This window comes from Python bivittatus, unplaced genomic scaffold (assembly GCF_059951505.1).
Source record: "Python bivittatus isolate LINGU-HERP-01145 unplaced genomic scaffold, Pbiv_v1 ctg000360_np1212, whole genome shotgun sequence".
Taxonomy (NCBI): Eukaryota; Metazoa; Chordata; class Lepidosauria; order Squamata; family Pythonidae; genus Python; species Python bivittatus.
Window position 1 is genome coordinate 195,150 of NW_028277069.1, and position 15,369 is coordinate 210,518.

The 15,369-nt window shown below is 37.2% G+C and overlaps 1 protein-coding gene across 1 annotated transcript; it reads right to left on the reverse strand.

Moving 5' to 3' along the window:
- Positions 1–1,304: 1,304 nt before the first annotated feature.
- On the reverse strand, positions 1,305–2,231 carry LOC103050738 (vomeronasal type-2 receptor 26-like). Its single transcript, XM_088143630.1, has one exon. It carries the CDS (start codon positions 2,229–2,231, stop codon positions 1,305–1,307), a length of 927 nt encoding a protein of 308 aa, XP_087999756.1.
- Between the last annotated feature and the right edge of the window lie 13,138 nt (positions 2,232–15,369).

Sequence of the window (15,369 nt, forward strand, 5' to 3'; positions counted from 1 at the left end):
GGACTTCTAAAATTAAAGAAACACCCTGGATTGTCTGAAAGGGTCTTTTGAGGTCTGGCCTACCTGCTATGCTGTACTTTTAATTCTTACTTACCAAATTGGCCATGTCTGCACACAGGGTTGCATTTTCATGATCAATTGTGTCACTTGCCCCATCCATAGGTTTTACTTCCCTGCCATCGAAGGAGAATTGAAACATCTGGTAAACAGCTGTGTCCACAGGAAGCCAAGATGGCATCAAAATGACAAAACCTATTTGGTGATATCAAGACTCAAATTCCACCCTTACGTTTTTCCATCTGATGCAGATATAGAAGTTGCAAGATTCACATCAGTATGTCATGATAGATATTATGTCCCTTGCCTGTCATACTCTGGTTGATCTTTCATTCTATTCAATAGAAATTGAATTGCCTCACCCCCTGCTGATGCCTTGGTGGAAAAAATCTCTGCCCATTCCCATCAAGAGCAACCTAAATTTATGTCTGCGTAAATAAGACAGTGGTGTATATTTTTTCCTAGGATTTGGGGCAAATTTCACCTTTGCTTTTCATCCCAAATGCTGCACTTCTAATATCAAATCAAATCAAAACAATCTTTATTATGGTCATTGGTCAGCATATATTTCTAATAAAGGATGAGGCAGAAGGAAAAATACATTTCATTTCATTCACTAAATTTTCAATATTATTAAAATCTGATAATAAGTTACAGTGGTAATAAAATGATGGGCAGAGATAGAGTGGTTATGACCTAGCCTGAAAACTATTTGTAAATACTGTTATATATACAGGTTTCAGGAACTTTATAAATTTTACATGTTAAAGAACACTAACCAATCAAAAACTCATAACCTATGATACCGTGTTAAATACACATCCATAGAAAGTTAAGGGGGTTATGATTTGAAAGTACAAAAAGGATGAACGTGGCAGCTGCAAACACTGGACATCCGTTGAGTCAATATAACAAATCTACAAACAGAAACCAAGAAAGCTAGATTCTCCAAGTCTTGTTAGTTTGTGTGTTGAAAGGGAGAATGGGTTAGGTCAAAGAACCTTGGAAAATGGTTGAAAATGCAGCAGCATGAGCACATCTTTTGGAATGGGTGTCCGTAATAAATCTTTCTTCTTTTTCATCATCATCATCATCATCATCATCATCATCATCAGCAGCAGCAGCATCAACCATATATCTTCCTTTGATGGAAATAGCAACTTCTATATGTTTCCTGTAGACAGCAAACAGGCTTTCTATTCTTTTTTGTCAGCAATGTCTCATATCATTAAAGATCACATGATGTACTAATTCCTCTTTATTAGTTGCTCCTTCTGGTTTAGCTGAGGCCTGAAAACAATGATGAAGCATTTTGGCAAAAAGATGCACCCCACTAATGCAGCGCTGGAGGAGAGGATGGAGAAGACCTCCACAGCTACCATGGCCTTTCCTTTTGTGCTCAGATAGGCTGGAAAAAAGGAGACCCACACACTGCAGAAGGCCAACATGCTGAAGGTGATGAACTTGGCTTCATTAAAACTGTCAGGCAATTTACGGGCAAGAAAGGCCACAAGAAAGCTGGCAAACGCCAAGATCCCCATGTAGCCCAAGATGCAGTAGAAGAAGGAGGCTGACCCCTCATTGCACTGGAAAATAATTTCTTTGGCTTCTGAGTGCATGTCTAACTCGGGGAATGGGGGAGATGTTGACAACCAAAGAGTACAAATCCAGACTTGGAAGAGAGAGCAGGAAAGGACAGTAGAAAAGGCCAATCTTTTCCCCACCCATTTCCTCATCCGAGATCCTGGTTTCATGGCCATGAAAGCGACCACCACAGTGATGGTTTTGGCCAGGACGCTACAAATGGCCACTGAGAAGGTGATGCCAAAAGTGGATTGTCGGAGAAGGCAGGTGACCTGGCCAGGTTGGCAGAGGAAGAAAAATGAGGAGAGGAAACAGAGAAGAAGAGAGACAAGGAGGGTGTAGGAGAGGGCCCGGTTGTTGGCTTTAACAATGGGAGTATCCCTGTGCTTAATAAATGTTCCAAGAACCCAAGATGTCACGAAGAAGAAAGAAAGAGCAGTGGAGGCTAAACCAATTCCTAATGTTTCTTCCAAAGTTAGAAAAACCACCGGTTTCAAGGTACATCCTTTCTTTTCTTCATTTGGATAATAAGCTTCTGAACATTCAAAACAGTCATCCATATCTGGAAGAAAAGGCAAGGAATTTGTCATCTATGCATTTCATATTTTTGAAAATTACTTTCTGATTGGGTGCCAGATGCTATTCATTTTGAGTTCTTTTCACTGGTTACCAGTTTGATCATTTTTATTTGAAAGTGCAGTTTTTCCTCAATTGTATCATTTAGAATTGGCATAAAGAAAGTACAATGTGAGGGCAATCATTCTATGAAATGCAGTCATTTTTAAAATGTTCAAATTTATTTCAGCAGAGACAAATTGGACTTTCCCCATTTTTCCAAAACGTGGGGAAGAAAATAGTGATGATGGATATAAGATATTAGTAGCAGAAGCAGAAGTAATGACTCTGAGGTACAAACCATAGTACTTCATTTAAACTCTTGTAGGTATCCTCCTTCCTAAAGAGTGAGTAAACAAAGGAAAGGACATTCTTTTTGAAAAAAAAATTGGGATCCAACAAGCAAAAACAATCACCTAATTATATTGTCAAGATAAGAAAGGTATATTAGTCTGAAATCTGTATTTTATTCTGAGCTTTATGATCTTTATGTGTTCTGTGTGGAGAACATTAGTAGGTTCTACAAAAACACACCCTATTTCGCTTTGATGGTAGAAGGTCTGATCCATTCAAAATTCTTCCTTTTTCTGCTGAAGCTTCTTTACTTTCACTTTGATAACGCCCAGAAAATGGGAAATAGATTAGAAAAACTATCTGCATTCATTGACAGCTAAACTCACCTGCGCCAATCAAAAGGTTGTTTGTGGAGATTTAAACTATCATTTGTAAAAATTGTCATTGTTTATGTAAAATTTAACCAGAAGTTTAACATTAACTTGACTCCCCTTATATCTATGCAGTGTTTAAAGGAGGGAGTAGTGATCCCCAAATCATACCTTAATCTGGGTCAAAAAGAAAGAAAAGATACAGAAGCTTTTGAATGAACTCAATGCCCATAGACTCAAATGATATATCCATGTGGTTTTTGGGGTAAGAAGAAATTACTTTGTCCTTGTTTTTTTCCAGCACATTTTTCTTTAATTCCCAGTCTACCCTACAGCTTGTAACTATCTGGTCATCTCCCATTCAGATATTGATCAGGTCAGAGATTCCTTAGCTGGACTTATAACGAGTATCTTGTCATCAGAAATTATGACGATGAAATCTGAAGGTAGGAAAGACAATCTACATTTTTTAAAAAAAATCTTAATATAGCTTTAGTTTTAAAAAGTTCATGATTTATTTTTTTTCTGAGTGAATTATCTTAGGGGAATGAACACCAAATGCAAATGAGGTTGAAAATGTGGCAAATAAATAAATACATATAGATCATGTGATCATATAAGATCTATGGCTCAATGCACATATATTTGATGCCTGTATAGGAAATCCTACCTGTGGGAATCTTCTGGAAAACACTGAATCCTGAACAACAAATTTGATCCACAGATCGAGAAATGAATGTTCAGCCTGAAGAACTACTACAACTACTAATTATATGCACCTAAATTAGAGTATTACAGGTTGCTTAAGTATGAAGTATGAAAAAATGGTAGAATGTCTAACCTACCATTTTGATTTGAAATCTTCCCTTCTGGGCAGGGAACACAGTCATAGCAGCAGAACGGTCTCCCTTCGAACCTTCTCTTCCAATATCCAGGGAAACAGTGCTCATTACAAAGAGAAAGTGGAAGAACCTAGAGGCATTAGAGATAGATGAAGACTTGAAAGAATGTGGATGAGACAATGGAAATTATCTAATCTGGATGAGGTGAATGACCATCAACATCATTAATATTTCTGTCATACCAGCACCTGAAATCATCTGACAATAACACCAAGCAAATGAGATTGTAAGCGTGAACAAGAACAACAACTACTAATATAAATTAAGGGTCATGTGTTGAACTAAAATGTAGTGATCTCTCTCTCTCTCTGTCTCCTATACAGGGCCTAATGGCTGCCAAATTCTCATAAATAATTTGATTTATGGACTACAGATTTTGAAATATTTGAATTGACCGAATGTTCTCCTTCAAAAATTGGTGAAACTAATAACCATACATATACTAACCCAGGAATTGCATTTCTTTGAGCCTATATAAGCCTTTTCTCTCAAAATGTAACAAAATTTCACGAGGTCATGTAAGAGAAGGAATTTGGTCCTTGGTACACAAGCATGATTTCCTACCTGGTTAAAACCTGGGTGCCAAAGGATTCCTTTCTCCTCAATGATGAGTTCTTTTCCTTTTGGAGCATTGGGGTCTAACTTTCCAACTTTTACTCTCTGAAAGGATCTGTTTGGAAAAGTGATCATATTGAGGATGTCAAAGCCACCTGGACCTTCTCTGTTGTCTTTAAAGAAGACTCCTTCTCCTGCTGAGTTGTTAAAAGAAACCCCTTGAAGAAACTTATGGAGCTACTTGATGAAGGATAAGAAGGAGGGAATCAAAAAGAAAACAATGCATCAGGGGTCAAAGTATGAGTTTCCCTTCTGTTTACTCCTATATCCTCGGAAACCAAAGAATATTTCTTGGCTTGAAATATGGAAGAGGAAAATGTCAACCCACAAAGAACTATCAATAACTGAGGTATGAACCTCACATTTACCTTATTAATTATGACAAATACATTAAAGCAGAAGCTCAGCAATTCTGTAGGTAGATTATCATAAGTATACAAACCAGCATCACTTCATGAAAAAAATATACCTATACTACACAAGAATAATTGACATCAACACTAAATCCCCAGTCTAACAACCCTGTCTTCACTAAATTTCAAAAAGCTAATAAGAAAAGTGAAATCCCCACATTTTACAAAAGCCTGTTGGGCACAAAGCAAAGAAAGACTGCATTCAGACACTTCACCTTTGAATTCTTCGTGGAACCAAGCTGGTGAATTTACAAGATAGAGCAATTCTATGTGGAGATTAAAGAGTTATTTATGGAACCAAGGGTGATACAAAAATCTCATTGACTGGACTAAGATTTGCAAAGGTACAGTTCATTTTCATCCTCTTTTGTTTTATAACATAGATTGACCACTTGCAATGCTCATTTTTTTGCCTCAGCATCCATGTTGAAATGTGGCCATAGGCCAGGACAAACAAACCCTATTAAGGTGTGGATGAAAATGACTATTCACTGAAAGAAATGATAGGAATGGCATGGAGTGATTACCTGCCAAGGCTCCAGATCTGGAAATTCAAATACTGGAATTTTTCTCTGTTTGGATCTTGATCTCACTATCTCCTGCAAAGAATGTACCACTGCATAAACAGCATTGTAAATACTGTAGCTGTGGCCAGTCATCTGCAACTCAAAGAGAGGCCCAGGCAGATTCTCCAAATTCTCTTCTCCATTGCAGGTTTCACTGATCATTGAGGCTGATTCTGTGTTTGAAAATGAACAGTCAAACAGTTGTTCCCAAACATCTTGAAGAAATCCATCTTTGTGCATTGAAGGTTTGATGACTTGAAGAAATTCTTTGAACCCTTGAACTTCTCTTGAATGAATGGTAAAGGAAAGAGCCCCATGGAACATCTGGAGATCCCAACCCCTTTGAAGACCTGTCAGTATGAAATCAATCGGGTTCATCAGGATCCAAACCTTTCTGAATGATGCACTCTCTTTATTTTCATGATCACGTAGAAATACAACCATTCTGAGCCACATAATTGTGAGTGATTCTCCATAGACAAGAAAAGCATTTGCTTTAGGATCTATCAAGTTTTCAGAAATAATTGAGATTACATCAAAGAATTCTGACAAGTCTTCCAAGTGGGCTAGTTGTGGAATATTTTGTGTGAAAGCCAAACAGATGCCCTTCTGGGAAAGCAATGGCTGCATTTTATGCAAGAAATGTTCTCCCTTATTATTATCAGAAGCAAAGACTCCAATCCATGTCCATCCAAAACAGAGAAGAAGTTGTATTACTCCAATGTACTGATGGTCCTCATTTGGGACCATGCAGTAAAATGAAGATAACTTTGTAGTCTGAAACTCTTCTTGGGAAAAAGAGCCATAGGTCAACTAAAAAAAAAAAAAAAGTGTGGTCGTTCATGAGAATCAAGTGAAACAGTATGGGAAAAGGACTGCTGTTTGGAAAATGAATGAAGGTGTCCTTGCATTGAAAATTTCTGAAACTCTGCGTACACCATGGCAGTTCTGATGAAAAAGAGAAGCAACTAAAACCTGAACGTAAAATACTTTCTTACCTGTGGAATATATCTGTATTAGAAACCAAAAGTAGCTTCCTTAGGTACAGTTCCAAAATGCTCATCACCATGAACACCTGGAAGCTGCTAACTGTCTGAACATTTGAAGTCTTCCCAGCTTGAGAAAAGAATATTTCAGAGCTAGATATATTGGATTATTTTCTGCCCTTCTCTATGGCAGATATAATAAAAAACCTATCCATGAAAAACCATCTCCATGAGAATCTGGAGAAATAGAAACAGTCAAGCAGGTCCTCTTTTACTGCAATTATTATAGAGATCTCCAAAAGAACCACATAGCACCAATCCTCAAACAATTCCCAGGCAAAACCATTGAGATTTATACTAAACTATTATGTTCAGACACCAATCAAGACATAGCAAGGAGAGTTTCCACCAATTGCTGGCTGGCAATCAAAACACAATGTCAGGTGATGCTCCCAAATAAGTTTAATTTTTTGTGCTGTAATTTACTATTTACATTTTAATTTTCTGACCTTTGACCATAATAAAAGATTTTGATTATTTGGCTTGGATTACCTTGAGGCGACTTACTGAGTTGTGGGAAAAAAATGCAGAAGGGAGAGCAAATTAGATGTAATTGAAGTCCTGCAGAATGCCATGGCAAAAAACTAATCTCTAAAAATTAACTACAAAATAAGTCAAAGTTTCTCTATTACCCCTCTGCCCAAACTACCTGTGGAATCTTGTAGACATTTATACTTTCTGCCATGTAGGATGAAGTATCAGACAAAAGTGCTCCAATGATGGCCATGAGATTTTTCTGGCGATCACATTTGTAGTTCAGGACAAATTCTTTGGATTTGAAAAGCAGGTTCAGAGTGGTGCGATAGGTCAACCTTGGATTGTAGTAACTGTCATAGATATGGAACCCCAGAGTGATGTTAGGCAAGATCTGGGAGTCCTCATTGATCTCTGTCACAGCAAAGGCCAAAGCAAGGACATCCTGATAGAATTTGGTTATTATACTGCAAATAGTTTAAATACACCCATTGAAAAAGTAATTTTACAATTCTTGTAATGTGGCATCATTTCTATATGAACAACAAACATTTCTGTGTCAGATCGAAGTAGGAAGATGATAGCTTTCCTAAAATACAGTCATTTGTATAGAGTTCAAATATATATATTTTACACAGGATTTGTATGATTTGCAAAAAATACGTATTACACCAAAATTAGTAACTTTTTTTCAAGCTACCACATTTATTTTCTATCAATTCAGAAGGTATTATTCATTTACCGTGTATTTGTTTTGTGAGAAGTGATAATGCAGAACTTTTTTAATTACTTTAATTTTACTAAATATTATTCAAAGGACTTACTGCAGCAAAGTTTTATGCATTTGTGGAGAAAGACTTTAACCTAAAGAAAATTATTTCTTTTCTCATGATTAGATACCCTTTAAATATAAAGACAGCTTAGGTTATATACAAAGCCCTGCATTTGCACTCCAAGAGCTTTTCCTCATATAAGAAATTATTTGGTATTTGGCTAACATTAGGAAATGCATAGGAACCAGAAAAAGAAAAAGAAAAAATCCTTACAGTGGTAAGTCAAAAGGTTTTAGAGAAGGATGTTCCTGAAATTGAATTTCATAAAAGTGGTAAAAAATGTGAGACACCATCCCACCAATGATGAGGTCACCAGGCTGGTACCACTCATGTGGGACAGGGAAGGTTTCTCCTTCAGGGCACTTCACTGTGATGACTTTGTGTACAAGGAACATCAGAAGGAAAAACATCATGACTCTGTTGTTATGGTGAAAATGTCTCTGTCTTCTATCCTATCTGTAGGGAAGTCTGTATTAATCCAATGGTTGATCCAAAGATTAATCCAAGGTTTATATCTGAGAATGCACCTAATGAGAAAATCTGTCATTTTCTATTTTAAGATCCATGTGAGTGCAAATTCCTATCTTGAATCTCACCAGGATCTGAAGAGATATTCTGGCAGATAAGAGAGGAGGGAGGGAACTTATAGGAAAGAATCTGACAGATCCATTATTACCCCTTGTGCCAATCTCCCTCTGGTTCAAGAGTTGCTTTATAACCATTCTGATATGGCCTCTTGATTGTTGTTGAATTTAAGTAGCCATCTGCACAACCTTTGATGTTTTAGCCTAGCTAAGAAAATAGGGTGATTCCTGTAGGAGATAATTATTTTGTTTTTTTGTGAGATAATAAGTTGCTGATGGATAACTCTTTTTTAAATGAAAAAAATGCCAGTTTTAGTAGTATAAGGGAAATTGGCAATACAAAATAGCCTTTATTGTTGAGATTCATGTTCGTTTCTTACAACAAAGTAAGCAAGAGTCACATGCTGGGATGTGCGGCTATAGAAATCAGATAGATAGATAGATAGATAGATAGATAGATAGATAGATAGATAGATAGATAGAATGGGACGCAGCTCCCATTTTCCATGTAAAATAAAAAAGAATGGTTTAGTAAAGAAGAGGAAACATTTTCAATGTATTAAGGAATGACAAAGTAGTTAATCAACCCTTTGGAGGAGGTCATTTATATTTTCTGGCAGAGGGTGCTAGTATTAATCAATATTGATACTGGTATTGATACTTAGAATTCTGCATTAGCCATGTCCTTCAGCCTATTGATCTATCCCTCCAAACCTTTCACTCTCATATGAGTGAATGTGGGAATATCGTGAGGGTGATTTCAGGAGATTTCAGCTATTTTAACCTGCTATGCTCAAACCAAACATCTAGGTGAACAGGATCAATTGCAATGCCTCACATCTGCCTCCATTTTCCCATTCCTATAGCACATAAAACCCATCTGGGACATATGTGTGCAGGAATGGAAGGGCTATTGAACACTGGCAGGCTTGAAGGACATGGCACTGGAAGGGGTAGAGAGAAACCTGGTGACACCTCCAAAGTTGGTGAGTGTTCCAGGGCCTAAGAAGAAGCCATGTCAAAAAGTCAAGACAGGATCATGGACAGAGTCCAGCTGGTAAAGTGGCTGGTGGTGATTGACTGCTGGTCTATTAGCATGTTGGATTTATGCAGGAGTTGCCCATAGGGCAGCAATAGCAACCACAAGAGAGGTTTCATCCAGGAAATCAGCTGACAGTGGTGGCCCAGAAGTGGTGGCTGTAATGGGACGCTCTAAACATGGAGATGATGAAGGACTCTGGGTCATCTGACTGAGAGGGAGGCAAGAAGGAGGTTTAAGATGATCTTGTCATGGAGAGTCCAAGGCACTGCCGAGTGGACTGATCTCTCCAATGCCATTAGGGGAATCTTTCTAAATCCATGGTCCTCATCTTGATCTGTGGCCCATGTTTGAATCTGAAAGTGGGTTGGTTCTTGCTGGCTGCTCTCTCTCCAAATTTCATCCTGTTCTCTTCACTTTTCAAAATTATTATAGTTGCCAACATAATTTCTTCACAAATCAAACAAACAAAAAAAGGACATGTCCTCTATGGAGGGACTTTCCATGCTTTTGGTTCTGTGCTTTATGAACATTCCTCTTTTTTATTACAGAAAATACAGAACAGATACCCCCCATCTGTAGAATGGTGTATGAAGTATTCAGATGCACTGATATTATTTAATTTCATGCCCTCATTTTAAGAAGTTTTACATGACTTCCACCCACACCACATTAGAAGGGAGGTGATTTCTCTTTTGTTTGCACAATTGATGTATACTGACTGGTGTCTTCACTTACACTGATCGTGAGGAGGCAGTAGATGGTTTTTTTCTATTTGGAATTGGTCAACGGAACGTAGCCATAGATCTTACAATGGGCTTCACGCCCTTTGGGGTTCAATTCCAGAAGAGGGTTTACATCCATAGCAAAATCTGTGGCTATATACACCTCACAAATTCCAAAGAGAATAAAATTATCCTTGTTCTCTCATCTCTATCTGTGACCTAATTTTATCTCTGGATATATATTTAACTCTGGGTGCATATATATATAGAGAGAGGTAGCCAGTGGAAGACTCACACTATTTTCCCCAGGTATTTTCATCTAGGAGGTCCTTCTCATATAAGAGAGGGGTGCATATTTAAAAAAGGCTAGAAACCTTTTTTAAAAAATATACTTATATGTACAGGTTTCAGAAATTTTCTAAATTTTGCATTTCAAGCAACCGTAATGAATCCAAAGCTGATCCACTATGATACTGTGTTAAATACATTTCCATAAAATGTTAATTAGCTTTTTACTATATTTACACAGTGATTAATTAATTGAAAGTATAAAAACCATGAAAGTGGCAGCTGCAACTGCTGGACATCCTTGGACTCAATATATCAAATCTCCTAACAGTAACCAAAAAGCTAGACGTTCCAAGTCTTCTTCCCCTGCTGCATTGAAAGAGGTTAGGCTAAAAATCTTGGAAACTAGTTAGAAATACAGTAGAAAGAGAACTTTTTTAACAATGAATGATTGCATTAATTTTTAATAATAATAATAATAATCCATAATCCATAATCCATAAATCCTCATCTGACAGAAGCAACAGCTTCTATATGTTCCCTATAGTCTTTTTTTCCATCAATTTCTCATAGGGAGAAAGAACACATGATGTACTAATTCCTCTTTATGAGTTGCTTCCTGTGGTTTAGCTCAGGCCTGAAAACAATGATGAAGCATTTTGGCAAAAAGATGCTCCCCAGTAATGCAGAACTGGAGGACAAGATGGAGAAGACCTCCATGGCTACCATAGCTTTTCCTTTCGTGCTCAGATAGGCTGGAACAAAGGACAGCCACACACTGCAGAAGGCCAGCATGCTAAAGGTGATGAACCTGGCTTCATTAAAGCTGTCAGGCAATTTACGGGCAAGAAAGGCAATAAAGCTGGCTATGGCCAAGGTCCCCATGTAGCCCAAGATGCAGTAGAAGAAGGAGGCTGACTCCTCATTGCATTGTAAAATAATTTCTTTAGCTTCTGAATGCATGTCTAACTCAAGGAATGGGGGAGATGTTGACAACCAAAGAGCACAAATACATATTTGGATGAAAGAGCAGGAAAGGACAGTGGAAAAGGCCAATCTTTTCCCCACCCATTTCCTCATTGGAGAACCTGGTTTCGTGGCCATGAAAGCCACCACCACAGTGATGGTTTTGGCCAGGACACTAGAAATGGCCACTGAGAAGGTGATGGCAAAAGTGGATTGTCGGAGAAGGCAGGTGACTTGGCCAGGTTGGCTGAGGAAGAGGAAAGAGGAGAGGAAACAGAGCAGAAGAGAGACAAGGAGGGTATAGGTGAGGGCCCGCTTGTTGGCTTTAACAATGGGAGTATCCCTGTAATTTAAAAATGTTCCAAGTACCCAAGATGTCACAAAAAAGAAACAAAGAGCAGTGGAGGCTAAACTAATTCCTAATATTTCTTCCAAAGTTAGAAAGACCACCAGTTTCATGATACATTCTTTCTTTTCTTTATTTGGATATTTGTCTTCAGAACATTCAAAACAGTCATCCATATCTGGAAGAAAAGTCAAGGAATTTATCATCTATATATTCCATATTTTTTAAAATTACTACCTGAGTGGGTTCAGGCTATTATTCATTTTGAGTTCTTTCCACTGGTTACCAATTTTATCATGTTGATATGAAAGTGCAGTTTTTCCTGAATGGTATCATTTGGGATTGGCATAAAAGAAAGAAATATGTGAAGGACAATTATTCTTTGAAATGCAGCCCTTTCCAAAATGTTCAAATGTATAGACAGTTTGGACCTTTCCCATCTTTCAAACATGGAGAAAGAAACTGTGATGATGGATAGAAGACTTTAGGAAGAGAAGCAGGAATACTGACTCTGAGGTGTAAACCAATATAGTCCCTCTAAACAATTCTGGATTTCCTCCTTCCTTAAGAGTGACTAAACTAAGTAAAGGCCAGCCTCTTTATTTAGAAAAAATAGGTTGGGGTCAACAAGCAAAAATTATCACCTAATTTCCTGTCAGTATAAGAAAGGTACATTAGTTTGATCCCTGTATTTTATTCTGAGCTTTATTATGATTCTGTGTTCTAGACGGAGAACATTAGTCAGTTCTACAAACACTCACCCTATGTTGTATGTTTATTTAAACTTTAACTAGAAGTTTAACTGTCACTTGATTCTCCTTATTTCTATGTCATCTTTGAAACAGGAAATTACATGTCCTCAAATCATAGATTAATCTAGATTTTAAGGAAAAAGAAGAAAAGATAAAAATGTTTTTGAATTAAGGCAATGCCCATAGACTCAAATGATATGTTTATGTGTTTGTTTGGATAAGAAGAAAGTATTTTGCCCTTATGCCTTTGAACTGTGGTGCTGGAGAAGACTCTTGAGAGTCCCCTGGACTGCTAGGAGGTCAAACCAGTCAATCTTAAAGGAAATCAACCCTGATTGCTCATTGGAAGGATCGATAATGAAGCTCAAGCTCAGATATTTTGGCCACCTAATGCGAAGAGAGATCTCTTTGGAGAAGACCCTGATGCTGGGAAAGATTGAAGGCAAAAGGAGAAGAGGACGGCAGAGGATGAGATGGTTAGATAGCATCACTGAAGCAATGAGCATGAAACTGAGCAAACTCAGGGAGGCAGTGAAGGATAGGAAGGCCTGGCGCAATATGGTTCATGGGGTCACGAAGAGTCGGACATGACTTAACGACTGAACAACAACAACAATTTTGCCCTTGTCTTTTTCCTGCAGAAATTTTCTTTAATTCCCAGACTATTCTAAAATAGTCATCTTCCATTCAACTAGTTATTAGGTCAGACATTGCTTAGCAGGACCGCTAATTGTCATCACAGATTATGATGATGACATCATAAGGTAGGAGACACCGATATACTTTTTTTTTTAAAGAAATGCTTAAGATATGCTGAATTTACAAAATTCATGATATTTTGTTTCCTGAGTGGACTATCTTAGGGAAAACAACACCAAATACAAATTAGGTTAAAAATGTGAAAAATATATAAATTGATATCAATCTTGTGATCATAGATCTATGACTCAATCCATATATATTGTGGGCCTGCCTAGGAAGCATTCCGTGTAGGGAATTTATGAGGAAGCTTTGAGTCCTGAACAGCAGATTGTGATTCACAGGCATTGGAATGAATATTCACCCTCAAGAACTAGTATAACTACTAATTTCTGTATCCTACAGTACTGTTTTACAGTTTGCTTAAATGTATAGAATGAAAAATTGGTGGAATGTCTAACCTACCATTTTGATTTGAAATCTTCCCTTCTGGGCATGGAACACAGTCATAGCAACAGAATTGCTCTCCTTCAGCCCCTTTCTTCCAGTATCCAGGGGAACAACGGTCATTACACAGAGAAATTGGAAGAACCTGGTCATAAACATGAAAGGTTTTGCAAAGGGTGATTTTTAATACAGTTTCTAATTCTTCTCCTTTCTGGAGGGAAGGAATTCTTGACTTCCCAAACAGCTAATGAATTTTATCTAGTTGGATTTATAGTATAAATTAAAAAGACGTAGAAATTACAAATATGTGTGAAAGGGCTTGTTTGAAGAAGGGCAGTGTGAGTCAATAAATGAATATGACAATATTATGGAAACAATGTGACTATCATGATCTGAAATGGAGTTGCGTCCCAAATATGAAAATCTCACTTTAAATTGTAATGTTATTTTGTCAGTTTGGTAAATGCTTGATCATGGACAACATTTGTACAGAATATGCCATTATTTTCTTTCAAAAATATTACTTAGATTTATAAAGAGACTGTGTTTAACAACAGAAATTAAATTTCCAAGCAAACTATTTTCAAGATGGTTTAATAGACAAAGAACTCTTCATGAGAAAAAAATATAGCAAGATATAGTCTGTTCAATGAGCCCATACCTGGTTAAAAGCTGGGTGCCAGACAATCAGATCTTCTTCAATTAATAATTCTTTCCCTTTTGGAGCACTGGGATCCAACTTTCCAACTCTAACTCTCTGAAGGGATCTGTTTGGAAAAGTGATCAAGTTGATGAGGTCGAATCCACCTGCTGCTTTGTGTTTCTGATTCAGGAAGACTCTCTCTCCAGCTGAATTGTTAAAGGAAATGCCTTGGAGAAATGGATGGAGCTACTTGAAACAGAATGAAAGAGAGAGTTGAAAGGATAATAATGGGGAATGGACCAGTATATTTAAGTTTCATTCATTCATTCTTCCCAATCCAATAACAAATATCAAATAAGGACACCTAGAAAATTGATCATCTATATTGCACGGAAATTTACAGGTCAATTCTATTATGAATTTCATAGAATGTCCAGGAAAGATGAGAAGCAATGTCAATCAAGAAAAGCAAAATCAAAACAGGCTATTGAAATTATATAACCTCCTTCAATTATGATTAAGGTTCACTATTTAAACCTAGACCATACATAATTTTATCTTCTATTGTTCCTTCTTCCTTCATACCAAGCTATTTGAGAGACTGAGACCTGATCAATTTCCCTTACCCAGATTTTAGAATCTGAGACTCAAGCATTCCTCGATAGATGGATAGATGGATAAATAGAGAGAGAGGTGATAGATATTCTCTCAAAAATAGGGTTGTTCTAAAGCATGGAGGCCACAGCTGAAAGGACCCCAATTCAGTCCATTTCTCTTGAACTCCAATAGAGATAGAACACTCAGCTTCTCAACCCTGAAATATTCATGATCCAAGCAGAAGTATCTTGGAAAAATGGTCATTTATGGAGAGGACAATGGAAAGTAATATAAATGATCATGTAAAGTGACACTTCATTTTAACCATCTCTTACTTTACAAGCTATGATGATTTCCTACATAAATCATAGTGATACCTAAACCATGATTTATATACTAGCTTCTCAATGTTCATATTGAATTTGCTTCCACAAGCAGAAAATATTAAGACTTTCACACTGGGTACAAAAGGTAATTCTAAAACTGCACATTGAAATCAAAGAAGTGTCAAAT